At 44.6% G+C, this 13816-nt stretch overlaps 3 protein-coding genes across 3 annotated transcripts; 1 reads left to right on the top strand and 2 right to left on the bottom strand.

The window, feature by feature from the left end:
* Positions 1-620: 620 nt before the first annotated feature.
* LOC131887636 (uncharacterized) lies at positions 621-1133 on the top strand. The gene has a single exon (XM_059236267.1). It carries the CDS (start codon positions 621-623, stop codon positions 1131-1133), a length of 513 nt encoding a protein of 170 aa, XP_059092250.1.
* A 2663-nt stretch (positions 1134-3796) lies between these two features.
* On the bottom strand, positions 3797-7248 carry LOC131887635 (uncharacterized). The gene is made up of 2 exons (XM_059236266.1): positions 3888-7248; positions 3797-3819 (listed from the first exon to the last, which is right to left on the bottom strand). The coding sequence occupies exons 1-2, from the start codon at positions 7246-7248 to the stop codon at positions 3797-3799; spliced, it is 3384 nt and encodes a 1127-aa protein (XP_059092249.1).
* Positions 7249-10501: 3253 nt separating this feature from the next.
* Positions 10502-13741, bottom strand: LOC131889165 (collagen alpha-1(I) chain-like). Its single transcript, XM_059238194.1, is given in 2 exon segments — positions 10502-11961; positions 12049-13741. Coding segments are annotated over 2 exon segments (1509 nt in total). The 5' UTR covers positions 12241-13741; the 3' UTR covers positions 10502-10644.
* Positions 13742-13816: the final 75 nt, after the last annotated feature.

Genomic DNA, 13816 nt, shown 5'->3' with positions numbered 1-13816 from the left:
TTCCTAGTCAAGCAAGCCTTCTTTGCGACGTTTCCACCAGGAAAACCCGGCCGCTTGTCCCGTATGTCTGGCGAGCTCGGGTTATTGAAACTGTCCACAACCTCTCGCATCCAGGAGCTCAAGCAACAAGACAGATGATTGGTGAGCAATTTGTTTGGCACCGAATGAAAACGAATATCACCGCATGGGTACGGGAGTGCAAGGCATGTCAGAGGAACAAAGTTGACAGACACAAGAAGATGCCACTGGCACCTTTCAAACCACCAGCCCGAAGATTCGAACACATCCATGTTGATTTAGTGGGTCCATTACCTGAGTCAGAGGGGCGGAGTTATATTTTAACAGTGGTAGACCGGTTTACCAGATGGGCGGAGGCTGTCCCTTTGGAAAACGCCACGGCAGTAACATGCGCCCGCGCTCTGCTGCACCATTGGGTGTCTTGTTTTGGAGTTCCCCTGCGCATTACCTCGCACTGTGGTCGGCAATTCACGTCGGGGTTGTGGTCGGCCTTATCCAAGTTCATGGGCACCAAGCTGGTCCAAACAACATCATACCACCCCCAAAGCAACGGGATGGTGGAACGATTGCACAGACAGATGAAAGCAGCTTTGAGAGCTAGGATGTCTACGCCAGCTTGGTACAATCAGCTTCCCATCGTCATGTTGGCCATCAGGACTACCCCAAAGGAAGACTTTGGATGTTCCCCCACGGAAATGGTATATGGAGCCACCCTCAGGATTCCTGGCGAGTTCTTTGAGACTCCACCAGCGGAGACAGCAGCAGATCATCAGTCTTTCCTACTGCAGTTGAGGAACATAGTAAAGGACCTACGCGCCCCATTGCCCACGCATCACGGCGCTGTTCGGAATTTTGAGCCCCCAGCACTACAAACCGCGGCCTACGTATTTGTGCGTCATGACGCACATCGTACCCCCCTTCAAGGCCCCTATGACGGCCCGTATAAGGTTCTCAAGAGGCATGACAAGCACTTCGTTTTGGATATGGGAACTCGGAGCGATTCTGTGTCCAAGGATTGGCTAAAACCGGCTTTCCGAAATCCAACACAGTTGCCGGACCCGCTGATACCCGTCCAATACACGCCATGCCACCACACGTATGCATCGGTGCAATAGACCTCATACAGAAGAGCAAGAACCTCAATAGAGAGTGTAAATCGCCCAACGTTTGACACGCGTTTTTCCAATGCCTTGCTAATTCCAATGATATATCAGCTTCAGCAAAACGGTTTCCTATTAATAAAATCACACTTGTACATAGAGTTTGAACATATAAAAACTTCACATGAACTTACAACCAGAATGGGAATAAACGTTAAGTTTGGCGATTTAAGATGTTTCGATGTGTACGTATATACACTTCACCTCTGACTTGTTCTTCCACGAAGTGTTCTCTCGTCGAAAGTAGAAGCAGGAACGCAAGTCGGGGTGCTAATTAGCGAGTTACCCCTTTACATCGGCCCCATTAAATTGTCCAGGACATTTAAAACCCACTCGAACTTTCATCTCCCTCTCGCAACATAATGAGATGAGAAATTGCTCTTCTGTATTCCCCTTTGGACGTTTTTACTATGACGGACCGAACTCGTCCATCGGAGTCAGGGAAAACTTCAATAACGCGACCTAATGGCCATTGACATCGAGGAAATCCATCCACAACGAGCAAAACGAGATCTTCTACGGCCACATTTCTTTTTTCTTGTTGCCACTTAGTTCTGCTCAGCAATCCAGACAAATACTCCTTTGACCAACGCTTCCAAAAGAGATCCGCTAAATATTGAACTTGTCGCCACCGTTGCTTTGCATATTGATGGGAAGAAAATACACCTGGTGGGAAAGTGGCTCCACTCTTGAAAAGTAGGAGATGATAGGGCGTCAATGGTTGAGGATCATTTGGATCGTTCGAAAGAGACGTCAAGGGACGACTGTTCAAAATAGCTTCAATCTCACACATCAAAGTATTCAAAGATTCATCACTTAGATTACGTTGATTTTCACTCATAAGCCCAGACATCACCTTCCTTATGGTCCGAATTTCTCGTTCCCACACGCCCCCAAAATGATGACTGTATGGAGGATGGAAATTCCACTCTATCCCTCGCATGATCATGTCTTGATTAATTTGTATCTGATCCAAACCCTCCAACAATTCACGAAGTTCCCTTTCAGCTCCCACAAAATTAGTCCCATTGTCGGACCTCATTCGTTGCACCTGACCTCTTCTGGCTATAAACCGTCGTAAAGCTTGAACAAACGAATCGGTTGTCTTGTCGTAAACAATCTCCAGATGAGCTGCGCGACTTATTAGACAAGTAAAAATCAGTCCGTAACGATCTTGGGTGGCTCTTCCCCTCATAGTCTTGAAAGGGCCGAACATGTCAACACCGACATTGGTGAAAGGTGGGCAGTTGCTCATCAAACGATCGGTTGGTAAATCCGCCATGATCTGTTCCTGTGGTTTCCCTTGGTATTTTCGGCACTCAATGCAATTTCGGATCACCCTTTTTACCAAGTCTGCCTCGCCAATTATGCGATACCTTTGTCGCAGACGATAGCTCACCGATGATTTACCCAAATGTCCGACCAAAATGTGGGTTCTCTTCACTAGCAGAGTTGTCACATGAGCCTTTGCTAATATGATTGGGTGGCGTTGATCATAATCCAACTCTTCGGCCATGGTCAGTCGTCCACCAACTCTGAGAATTCCCTCAGAGTCCTCAAACGGATTCCACATTGACAATTTCGATTGTTTTGCGACAGGCTTTGATTTCCGAATCGACTTGAACTCTTCCTCAAAGTGTCTTGATTGTTGGAAGCGAATCAAAGTCTTCTCTGCTTCATTCAAGTCACTCAACAACAATTGAGATGGAGTCTCTCTCCTTTGTAGCTTGGCATTGAACTTGAGAAATCCGACAACTGTTCTTAATAAACTATTCCAGTCGGATAATCCTTCCAAAAACTGCGACACCACATCACGTTCCACCCTCAGTTGGACGCAAGAAAAAGAATTCATTTTAATTTCTGGGTCATGTTCTTCAACACTAGGTATCGACGGACACCTCGGCCACATCCTTTCATCCTGGCATATGAATTCGGGTCCGGATTTCCATGATTTGGTACGTGTAAATTCCGGAATATTAACCCCACGGCTGGCCATATCGGCCGGATTTAATTTGCCGGGAACGTGCCTCCACTGTTCAACACATGTTCTTTCTTGGATATAAGACACTCGATTTGAAACAAACCTTTGGAACCTTTTGGTTTCATTTTGTAAATATCTCAAGACGGTTTCACTATCAATCCAAAAGAAGACCCTCCCTGAGAATAATGGCATTTCTTTCTTGATTGATGCCCACAACAACACTGCCAACTTAGCTCCTGTCAGTTCCAACCGAGGAATGGAAACCTTCTTCAGAGGAGCCAACCTTGATTTGGCCAATACAAATGAACTTTGACGCCTCCCACCAACTTGAGGGCTTACAAGATACGCCACTGCACCATATCCAATCTCACTTCCGTCACAAAATATGTGCATTTGACCATTCAAGTCCGAGCAAATCGATCCCAACCACCTTGGAATCGCATACCGATTTAAAAGTGGTAGATCATCCAACCAACGATTCCACAATTCTTCCACATGGTTGGGGATCGTCTGATCCCAATCAAAGCCTTGGCGACAAAGTTCTTGAAGCATTTGTTTTGCTGGCAACATGACAGGTCCGACAATCCCAAGGGGATCGTAAATAGAATGAATGGTGGATAAAATTCCTCGCCTCGTTTTAGGATGCACCTTTACTTGTATCTTGAATCCCAACACATCATCTTGAACATTCCAAATTACTCCTAGCGCACGATCCGTAGGAAGCTCACCTCGCTCTAAATCCAAATCCTGAACTTCTCGGTTGAGACTCTCCAAGGGTAATTTCTCCATAACCGATCGGTCGTTGGAAATGATTTGAGTCAAATTGAACCGACCGTGTGAACAAATTTTGCGCACCATATGAACCAAATCTTGTGCCCCCTCACTAGTGTCAACGGATGTGAGCAAATCGTCCACGTAAAAGTCGCGCTTGACCACGTCAATGGCTTTGGAGTCAACACTCCTTTCAGAATCGCAGGCAGCCCTTCGAAGAGCATAATTAGCACAACTGGGTGATGAAATGGCCCCGAAAACATGAACTTTGAGTCGAAACTCAATTGGTTCTTGATCAAAGTCTCCATCTGGGTACCAAAAATACCGCAATAAATCCTTATCCTCAATGGGCACACGGACCTGGTAAAACATTTTTTCGATATCACCCATGATTGCCACTTTTCCTTGACGAAACCGGAGCAAGACACCAAGAAGATTGTTGCTCAAATCAGGACCTGGTAAGAGCATATCGTTCAAGGAAACACCACCATACTTCAAAGAACAATCAAAAACCACACGAATTGTTCCCTTTTGTTTATGATACACTCCATGATGCACAATATACCATCTTCTGCGATTGTGCAAATCCTGTGGCGGGACTCTCTCGGCAAATTTCTTCTCAATCATCATGGACATAAAGCCAGTGTAATCCGCTCGAAACTGATGATCACTCTTCAATCTTCTAGTAATTCCTCTTATTCGAGAGAGAGCTTGAGATCGGTTATCGGGCACGATCGCAAACTCACTTCTCAAGGGTAGTCCAATACAGTAATGACCATCTTCACCTCTACGGATCCAATCATTCACCTTCTTTGACCATCGTTGATCTTCTACGGAGGGTCCAAATCCATCCTCTCCATTGTCCAAGAAATCTTGATTGTACATCTTCTTCAAATCCCTCTCAATGCTCTTGACTTCGACTTCAGTCCGATTCACTTTGGTAAATCCACGGTATGTCTCCTTGACAATGGGGCCGTTCAAAGCCCATCCAAATTTGTGACGAGTGGCGTATGGTCTTCCTTCATCACCACCCACAACTTCCAAAGGTTTTAAAGCTTGTGGAGCATTTGCCCCTAACATGAGCCCAACCGTGGCTTCCACAAATTCGAAAGGAACGTCAGCAAGATAATCAAATTGTTCGCAGTCCTCCCGAGTCAGGACGTCGTCCTTTGAGATGGGAAGTTCATCCTTTGTAAACACAACCGGCAACCCCATGGTCTCATTTCTGCTCAAATCCATGATCTCTAATCCACTTATTGCTTGGGTGTTCACCGATTTACCCTTACATTCCATCGTGGTCAAGCTTATCGTCCTTTTAGGGCCAGAAATGCCCAATTCATCCACAATTGCACTCGTAACAAAGCAATCGATAGAGAAATTATCCAATCCTGCGTAAGTTATGACCTCCTTTTTGCTTCCCTGAACACGAACTATAACCGGAATAATGGCGAGGGCAACCGATTTGGTCTGTCCAGTAGCTGCCTTAAAGTTGTCTTGGGTATTTTCCAAGCAACACAAGGAGGTTGACTCCACAAGATTCAACTCGTTCCTTTGATTGTTTTCTTGATTCTCCCTGTCTGTTTCTCCATAGGGTCGATCATCGTTATGAAGGCAGGTTGGATGCTTCCTATTGCACTTCTGACAAGTAAATCTTTGAATACATTGCCATGATTGATGACCCGGTTTGAGACATCCATAGCATAATCTTCGATCTTGGAGAAATCCCAACTTGTCTTCCAAAGGCCGTTTAGCGAAAAAGAAGCACCCCTCCAAGGCATGATTCGACTTTTTACAGGCCAAACAAGCCCTGTCGTCTTGACCAACGGTATTAGATGCACCAGTTGCGAAAGAAACGGTAATTTTCGCATGGTCCGTGCACAATTTGGTTCCTTTATGCGAACACTTGTCCGTCAAATCGCCAAAAATGGGCAGGGATATTAACTTGGATTGTTGAGCTACAAACGAAGTCAGATCTTCGAAAGAAACTGAGCTTCCTCCTTCTAATCTGGCGAAAGCGTGGTTCCTCCAAGCAACTCGAATTTGATAAGGCAGCTTCATAATAATTTCTTGCATCTGGGTGGGTCCATTCAATTGAACCAATCCGTTAGCCTCCTTCATGAAATTCCGACAAGACAAGAGAAAAATACTGAGCTCCTCTAGCCCTTGTCTGTTTTCGATTGTGATTGATGGCCAATTTCTGAGTCGCTCCAAATATCCATTGCAGACCAAGAACTCATTTCCGAATTTTTGATGAAGCAAACGGCGAGCCTCGCGATATCCTTCTTCCGGATTGAGGTTGAAGCAACTTCTGACGAGATCCTTCGCGTTTCCATTTGTATACTTCTCCAGGTAATGTAGCTTTTCAGCATTAGAGCTCGTTCTAGTAGCAATTAGCTGATCAAACGATTGAATAAACGATTTGTAAGAAATGGGGTCTGAGCCATCATAAATTCGCGGTTCAGATCTCGGCAAGTGTGATCTTTCGGCTATTTCTGCCAGCAAAGTAATTTGACGGCTCATACTGCTATGATCTTCATTGACCTTTGAAGGGATATCCAACTGGCTTCGATAGGAGGGTGTAAGGGTGCATTCGGGACCCTTCCCCTTCACGACTTTGGAGGTGTTCTTGACTCCTTCAATAACATCCAACTCTTCCGAAAATTTTGAGTTCTTCTCAAGTTGAGCTGAAGATCGTATTTCTTCTTCGATAAGCCGGAACCCTTCTTCCTCTTCATCAGCGGCACGCTGTGCCCGACGTTCTCTGTCCTCCCGCTCATATTGAGCTTTCCGCTTGTCCGCTCTCAGCTTCCGGAGTTGGGTCTGCAAATGTTTCTCCGCTACGGCTTCCGCTTTCTTCCGGGCAAGTTCCACTCTCGCTGCTGAGGAGGCGTTTGAGACCCCCGAAGTTCTTGAGCGACCAGAGCTAGCAACTGAAACACTGTCGCTTGGCTTCACCCATGAATCTTGCGTTCTTCTAATCCAGCCTTGAATATTTTCCTTCGACCTTTCAATCTTCGCGCTCTTTTCTTCCCACCAATTGGAAAGCGCGATTCGATCACTATCCAGCGTTCCGGATCTTAACTCTTCTTCCTCCACTGCGATCTTTAAAGTTGACACCTTTTGCTCCAACTCTCGGAATAGTTCTTCTACAACCCCAAGATTGGCCTCAAACTTCATAAAACCTTCAATTTCGTTGATTTTTCTTATTACAGCGGCTAAAAGGCTGGTTGGCTTCTTAACGCGGGCGACGTCCAATGCAGTCGATGATCCCAGTTGGTCTCGAACTGCCGTCGTCCGAGTTTGGTCTTCGCGTTCCATAGTCTTTTGGTCATAAAATTCCTTGATCCAACGCCTTTGTTTGAAACTGTAAATCGCCCAACGTTCGACACGCGTTTTTCCAATGCCTTGCTAATTCCAATGATATATCAGCTTCAGCAAAACGGTTTCCTATTAATAAAATCACACTTGTACATAGAGTTTGAACATATAAAACTTCACATGAACTTACAAACAGAATGGGAATAAACGTTAAGTTTGGCGATTTAAGATGTTTCGATGTGTACGTATATACACTTCACCTCTGACTTGTTCTTCCACGAAGTGTTCTCTCGTCGAAAGTAGAAGCAGGAACGCAAGTCGGGGTGCTAATTAGCAAGTTACCCCTTTACAACTATTGTGATCCAATGAGAAGCAGAATCTCGCAATAAAAAGACTTTAAAAAAAAGAAAAAAATATCTTAATGATGAAACTTGCAATCTACTTTCGGAATGTAAATGATTATCTTGATTTTTAATGATTCCAGCATATTAACAATAGTTTGAGTATCAACTTTGATCTCTCTGTTTGGAGCAATGGCTGTCTTCTGTTGAAAAGTATTAGGAAAGAAGAGCTTCAAGTTTATGCCATTTGAATACTTCATTAGATTGCAGTTTTGTCATAGAACTTCAATGTTCATCCACCGCCATTTTTGAATGGTGTTGACGATTTTGACGTGATCTTTTACATTGTTCCCCACTGCCATTTCAGTTTTCGGTTTGCTTTTTACAACACTACACGTCTCAAGTATCAAGTTTCAGAATCCTCAACCATGTGTCAAAGTGAAAGGAAGGGGAGGCAAAGCGAGGGAAAATCCTCAAGCATTTCGGACGGCGATATCTCGTTGAGTTTGACAGTGGAGGCGAATCTTTCTTGGCGTAACAGACGATACCTCCCATTAGATTGTTGTGACGCTTTTCAATTGCTGTCAGTTGTCCCATTTCAATCCGACGTGAAAGCGCCCCGTCAATCCCGTACCTTAAAATCGAGTAAAAAAGCCGATAGTTTTTAGCCTCAAATTCTAAATTGCTTGAGCATGAACGCAATCAAAAATTTCGAAAAGGGAGAGCTGGTGTTTTTATGACTTTAGGTTGCGGGACAACCAACATGTTTCTTCCGGCTAATGCTCATTTATCTTCGACATTTTCCCTTGTTCCATTGGTCTCCGATTACTTACCCTTCTTGTCCCTCCTGCGAGCCAGACCATACTCATAATCGTTAACAAATTTCTTAAGTATACAGTGCATTCACTTATTGGAACATGACTTCACACCGCCCAATAGGACATGTCAAGTGAAGGAAATTCAGGAAATAATAAAATTCGACACCCTCATCTTATGCCAAGGTTGTTATATATACGGTAGACCTGCACACAGTTTGCCGAGAACGAAAGTTGCCTGAGGTATTCAGCAAGTAAATTTACTGGATTTCGTATTTGTGGGTATGCTAGAACATCATTTCCAGTTTTGGAAATGATTGAGCATGATATCGGTTGTAGTTCATTTAAGAGGTAATTTTGAAAAGTTAAATACGAGTCTTCCTCATGGCTGTATCATATCTCAAAATGATGGTGATGCCACAATAGAGTTCATGACTCTTCTCTCGTTACATTTGCATCCAGCCATTTTCAAGGTTATTGTTTTCCACACATGGATTGANAAACTTTAACCTCCACTTTCGAACGTTTGGCCTTATCTAAAGTCTCAAACGAGACAAGTCCGTCGCATTTTCTCCCGATAAAAAACTTTTCGTCAAAGAGTAACGAAATCGATAATGGTAATGGTTTCTTTCACTTCCCGTGTAAACACCGCTACTTTTTTTTGTTTATGGACGGGACACAAAAGATGTACGGACGGCCAAACAAACCTATGGCAGCCATGGCAGAGAAAATCTTGATCAAAGGTCTAAGCAAAGTACTGGGGATATCCACCAAAACATCTTTGCCTCGACGGAGCTGCAAATGAGGTGGGCATGCATCTTCGAATTGTTGACCAACTGAGCTAGGGCAAGATACTCAGATTTGGCAAGGATTGGAATGACGGATGTAAAAGTGCTCGAGGATTAATGATTGTCTTATATTTCTCAATGAGAAAAAAAGATTTTCAGATCCGGAAAGGACATTCGGTGTATGTGTTGGCAACAAACGATAACGTCTGCCCAATGAAACTATTTACTTATCGAAAACTATAAACCCACGAGACACAACACGACGGACCCCTTCTTCCGGCATTTGGGAAAAAGCCGAACGCTTGCTGTTCGAATGGGGATGCGGCGTCTTGCTCACCGATCGGAACAAGTCAAAAGCCAATTTTCACTCAATTAACATAGATCCATCTCATTTCGGATCGCACCCTGGGAGAAAGGGCGAAGCAATGAAATCTGCCCAAGAAGGGTACATAGAATCTAAAACGTTTTTGTATGGAGGTTGGAACAAGGAGAATAGCATGCCGGTTCATTATAATGACAACAACAAAAACAGCATAGCACCTCCAAAGTCCAAGTGGCATCATCCCTTCGATTAGAAAATAAAAAAGACGAAGTCGCAATACAATTGAACCAAGCATTGATGAAATTTAAACAGGCTCCTTTTCCCTAGACAAGACAGAGGTCTTCATCTGCATTCAATCTCGCTTTTTAAGCTTATCGATGCCGCCGAAATGAGAGTTTTTCACAAATATGTTCGAAAGAGAAAGAAATCCACTTAACCGCACAACCAAAACCATAAATGGAGGCTTTCTTTCTCTTTTTAGTAATAAAGTCGTCCTAATCGTTATATCATTCTTACTTTTCAAGCTCTTGGATGTCAACGCAATATGAAGTTCGCTTAGTTATACTTAAAATTGCTTGAACAGTTTTACATGTTAAGTAAATGAAATTTAAGGAAAAATATAGCGCGCCATCCTGATGTTGGGAGCATTACGGCCATTTCGCGCTGCGCTCCAATTGAATTTTCAACTATCAAGCGAGTTGTACTACAAAGTTAAAAAATAAAATATTTTTGATGCAGTTCTATCACTCTACTAATATCTTGACTCAATATCAAAATCTTGTTTGCTTTAAAAAAGTCGGCATATTGTGCAAATCACATATTAAGTATTTGTCCGGTACAAGATGGCTGCAGAGTTTCTCTAAATTCACAACCACAAAATGCCCAAATTCAGTGTCTGACAACGTTTTTCCTCGAATTTCCTTTACTTCACATGGCTAACGTGACTAATAACCTCTAACAAGCTTAAAAGATAATGACTTTCCGAGATATTGTGACGTTTCATAATCTTTGAAGAAGAACAAAAAAAACAAGTATAATTTAAAATGAACATAGCATCATCCTTGCTTATTTGTATAATGGACTTTCCAAAAAAAAATGATGTGATTTAGATGACGAGACAGATTGAGGCGTTAGATTGCAGCATCCTCTCCTTTTGGGCCTGGGTCACCAGGAGGACCCGGGGGACCCGTGGGACCTTTGTCTCCCATTTCACCTGGGTCGCCTATTTCTCCATAAGGACCCACTGCACCATCAGTCCCATCAACGCCATCCTTTCCATCTTTCCCGGGAGGACCTTGTGGCCCCTGAAATCCAGTTGGTCCTGACGATCCATCCTCACCGGCCTCTCCAGAATCTCCATCTTCGCCAGAATCTCCATATTCGGCAGAATCCCCATCGTCACCTGAATCCCCAGGATCCCCAGGAGCTCCAATGGGGCCAAGTGGTCCAATGGGTCAAGGACCCACTGCACCATCAGTCCCATCAACGCCATCCTTTCCATCTTTCCCGGGAGGACCTTGTGGCCCCTGAAATCCAGTTGGTCCTGGCGATCCATCCTCACCGGCCTCTCCAGAATCTCCATCTTCGCCAGAATCTCCATATTCGGCAGAATCCCCATCGTCACCTGAATCCCCAGGATCCCCAGGAGCTCCAATGGGGCCAAGTGGTCCAATGGGTCCTGGAGCTCCTGTTGGCCCTGGCATCCCGACAGGTCCAGCATTTCCTTGTTTACCATCTGGGGCGTCTGTTCCGTCCTTTCCGTCTGTTCCACGTGTGCCAGGGGGACCTGGCACTCCTTTGGCTCCTGGCTCTGCATCAGTCCCGGGGTCGCCTGGATCCCCAGTCTCGCCAATTTCACCAGGGGGACCATAGGGACCACGAGGACCTGGAGGACCTGTCATTCCCATTTCTCCAGCCTCACCATCAGTGCCTAGTATTCCAGGAGGTCCGAAGTTTCCTTGGGGGCCAAATGGTCCTTTTCGTCCCATAAGCCCAGGGCTTCCAAGCGTTCCGGGATCGCCACTTGGGCCAGGATCACCTGGCGGCCCTGGAGGACCAATCGGACCCTTTGGTCCCTTGGCGCCGTCATCTGCGTTTACTCCATCTTCGCCAGGGGTTCCATCACCGCCTGGGGAACCTTGATCACCGGTTTCTCCAGGTGGGCCCAGTGGGCCTGTGAGTCCCGGTCTGCCAGGGATTCCAGGCAATCCGTCTGCTCCTGCCAAACCATCCACGCCATTCACTCCTGGGATTCCAGGGTCACCTATTGGTCCCTGTTCTCCTTGGTCTCCCATTGCACCTGGCAGCCCTGGGGGTGATTGTGGGCAAAAGCAAAAGCCTGGGCCAAACATATTGTTTCCAATATGACGTGCGGTTCGATTTGCGCGTTTGATTCGCTCAAAGTTCCTCTCTGACAAAATGGACACCAAAGTATTCCGGATGTGCTCCTATGTAAAAGGGAAATGATCAAGTCATGACAACGTAAAGGTGAGGCTGGGAGGACAGGGGAAATCATCATGTGTTTTTTCAAGTACCATTGCCAGTTGTTCGCTGGATTCATCTTCTATGCAATTGCCTGAGAAGGCATCTCCAAATAACTCCAGGCTCGCTTTGTTGCCCAATGTGAGCACATAATCGCTCTTTGTCGGCGAGTGCACATCTATCCCCAGGCTGAGATTGATCAAAACACCCATCAATAGAATGACAGCTCGCTTGAGGTGCGTCATTTTATTCCATAGAAAAAGAAATCAACAGATATCAGACATATCTTTAGAAGACCTTGTGTTTCTTCATTCAAGACAGATCACTGACTGACTAACAATTGGTAAAATGAACCACATACCCAGGAATTGGGTTTCGGTTGTTCGGAAGGACATTGTTGATGACAAATGGGGGCAAAAACCTGGTCTTACCTGGCCGCGGGACCGGTTTATTCATTTGGACTAGTACACACACACACACACAAGTAACTGCAATGGCCTATAACTTTCACGCAGTGGAAAAAGTACCACTGGTTCTTTGATCAGTTCAGAAAAGTAGGCTCTTGGTTAGTAATACAATACAACCATCTTGTAGCTTTGCATACAATGAGTTAGTTACTTCTATACATCATTTGATACGTCTCATGCTTTATGTACTCGGTTTTTCGCTGAACCAAGTCTATGCACAATTAACTCACCAAATACACGTTGAACCCTTCCTTAGGACTTCAAGCAATTCACTCGAGCAGTAGTGTTTGACTCCAAAAAATATTTCATGAAGCTCGTGAGGCAACTGAAGACGGACACAGACATCAAGGGCACTAGACGAAGAGGACCAAGGAGCACACCTTCAAAGGTGACCTCTTGGTCAATGCGTACGAACAACAATATTAAAAACATTGGGATAGAGATTGGTCCATATTATTGTACAGCTCAACATGTCTTCCACGTCGATCTAGGCCTCTCCACGAAGTCTACACGCCAAGACGCAAGTCCTCGATGACACGAAATGCATAATGCCTTGATAAAATCCGTGGGGGTAAGCGAGTGATGTCGACTTCAGCGGCATAAAGAAGGTTGTTGACATATTTTTTTTATTTGATTCCATAAATGAAATTTGATGAAAAAGAGTCAAAGATTTATCCTCCCAGCTCATATTTCAAAAATATTCGTTCATTCTCAAGTTATAGGCCTAGTCTCATCTATACTTGATTATCCCTCGTACTTCAACAAGTTGCTCTCAAAACGGACGTCAAGCCTCTACGTTCCCTAGAATTGACCCTAAATCCTGGGTTGGCACAAAAGCTCATGGATATATGTTTTTGACAATGTACAGTTTCGTAGCTTCTCTGAACACTGTACAGTCCCAACTTTTCTAGTCTCTCTCATCACGAGAGCTCTCTCATTCCTGCGATATTCCTAGTGAAATCTCTTTGGACCTGCTCGACCTTTTGCAAACCTGCTGAACTAATTGGAGCCCAAATGGGTGAAGCATATTCAAGATGTGGCTGGACAATCGACTCGTACAGAGTGGGCATCGTGTTAATATCTCTGGACTTAAACGTGTGATAAATCTAAATATACATTTGAAAGGCTTTTCCCACCTTCAAGCAGATATGCTCATTGAACTTTCCATTATTTTGGAGGACCTCACCTAAATTTCTCATTGATGAGACGTGCTCAATATCTTTACCTCCATAATGTCGTTGACGGACCACAGGTCCGAAACTTCATTCCATTGAAAGTTTTCCTTTCGAATCAAATCCTCGTCCATTTGAGGAACACATTCGTGCTTCCACCGGGTTTATTAGACCACATAGTT

The sequence above is a fragment of the Tigriopus californicus genome, chromosome 10, assembly GCF_007210705.1.
Source record: "Tigriopus californicus strain San Diego chromosome 10, Tcal_SD_v2.1, whole genome shotgun sequence".
NCBI lineage: Eukaryota > Metazoa > Arthropoda > Copepoda > Harpacticoida > Harpacticidae > Tigriopus > Tigriopus californicus.
The sequence above is the reverse complement of the archived record's forward strand: the minus strand, read 5'-3'. Positions and strand labels throughout refer to the sequence as shown.

What these genes read in the sequence shown, in the direction of transcription:
- LOC131887636 (XM_059236267.1), top strand. Translation starts at nt 621, where the DNA reads ATGTCTACGCCAGCTTGGTACAATCAGCTTCCCATCGTCATGTTGGCC.
- LOC131887635 (XM_059236266.1), bottom strand. Translation starts at nt 7,248, where the DNA reads ATGGAACGCGAAGACCAAACTCGGACGACGGCAGTTCGAGACCAACTG. An exon ending in GGATTTGGATTTAGAGCGAG is followed by an intron (nt 3,820 to 3,887) that starts GTGAGCTTCCTA and finishes TTGGGATTCAAG; the next exon opens with ATACAAGTAAAGGTGCATCC.